This window comes from Merops nubicus, unplaced genomic scaffold (genome assembly GCF_000691845.1).
Source record: "Merops nubicus isolate BGI_N331 unplaced genomic scaffold, ASM69184v1 Scaffold50086, whole genome shotgun sequence".
In the NCBI taxonomy this organism is placed as follows: Eukaryota; Metazoa; Chordata; class Aves; order Coraciiformes; family Meropidae; genus Merops; species Merops nubicus.
Genome location: NW_008613931.1, coordinates 3,242 through 4,445, shown reverse-complemented (window position 1 = coordinate 4,445; position 1,204 = coordinate 3,242). Strand labels below are relative to the sequence as shown.

The following is a 1,204-nucleotide window of genomic DNA, read 5'->3' as shown; positions in this document are numbered from 1 at the left end:
TTTTATTTCCCTCCCCCCTGCCCCCATATTAAATGATGTCAACTTAGAGTGTGGGTTTAGGGTATGCACCCTTCTTACTTTAAACATGTGTTGGACCCCATCAGGAAGGTGTCAGGAGATCTCTGCCTCCACAAGCTGAGATTGCTTTTTCACCCATTCTTTTTTATTCTGGTTTTACACACACTGTATAAAAACTCTACATTTGCTCAACTGTTGTTTTTTTTTTAGCTTTTTTTTTTCTTGTGTTTTTGTTTGTTTCTTTGTTTGTTTTTACATTTTTTTTTCACTGAGGATCAGACTCTGAGTGCTCAGAGCACTCTCAGAAGACACCCAACCCATAGCATACAGGTTGCCTTGGTTTGCTAACGCAAACTCCTGTACACTCAGGATGGCAGACAGAAGCGTGCAGAAAGAATGGCCAGTACTGGTTGGGATACTGCCTTCTCAGGGTTGGACTTGATCCACCAGGAAGTCTGTCTCACTGTCGCTTTGTCTTTCTGATCTTCTTAGGATAAGTGGTACATGCTATATCCAACGGGAGTAGCATAGAGTCCAACGGGTGGGATAGGAAGCACAGGTCTGTGAAAAGGGTAGGATGTTCCATACAGTGAGGCAGCCTGGATGGGAGAGTTGATGGGAAAAGGGAGGCTGAACCCTGATGGCAACATGGGCTTCGCTGCCATTTTGAGCTTCTCTAGCTCGGCCTCCTGCAGTCTCTTGGCCTTGGCCCTCCGATTCTGGAACCAGATTTTCACCTGGGTCTCTGTGAGGTTGAGGGAGCTGGAGAACTCGGCTCTCTCGGCGATGGACAGGTACTGCTTCTGGCGGAACTTGCGCTCCAGAGCCAGCAGCTGGGAAGTGGTGAACGGGGTTCGGGGCTTCCTATTCGTCTTGTGCTTCCTCAGGGTGCAGGCAGTGGGGCTCAGGTGTCCTGCAAGGAAGGGAAAGACCAGTTAGCACTAAAGCAGGGAGATTTGGGTGCTCTAGAGAGATGCCACACTTCAGAGGGCTGCAGTGGGAAGAGAGTGGCGTTTGAAGGTAGCATCCCACCAGGTGATACCCTCAAAACAGGGGATCCTTTTGCAAGTGGCTCTGGAAATCTTTTTCTGGACAAACAGATTCACAGAACTTCAGCAGATGTCCTGGAAGTGGAATTTTGCCTCAGTCATTTCAAAGAACATCTTGTAGGGTAAACAGGACTTGA

General features: G+C 48.2%; 1 protein-coding gene across 1 annotated transcript; it reads right to left on the bottom strand.

Moving 5' to 3' along the window:
• Window positions 1-258: 258 nt before the first annotated feature.
• Window positions 259-944, bottom strand: MSX2 (msh homeobox 2; the record flags this gene model as incomplete). Its single annotated transcript, XM_008942031.1, has 1 exon — window positions 259-944. A coding segment is annotated over one exon (438 nt), but the record flags the coding sequence as incomplete, so codon positions are not given.
• Between the last annotated feature and the right edge of the window lie 260 nt (window positions 945-1,204).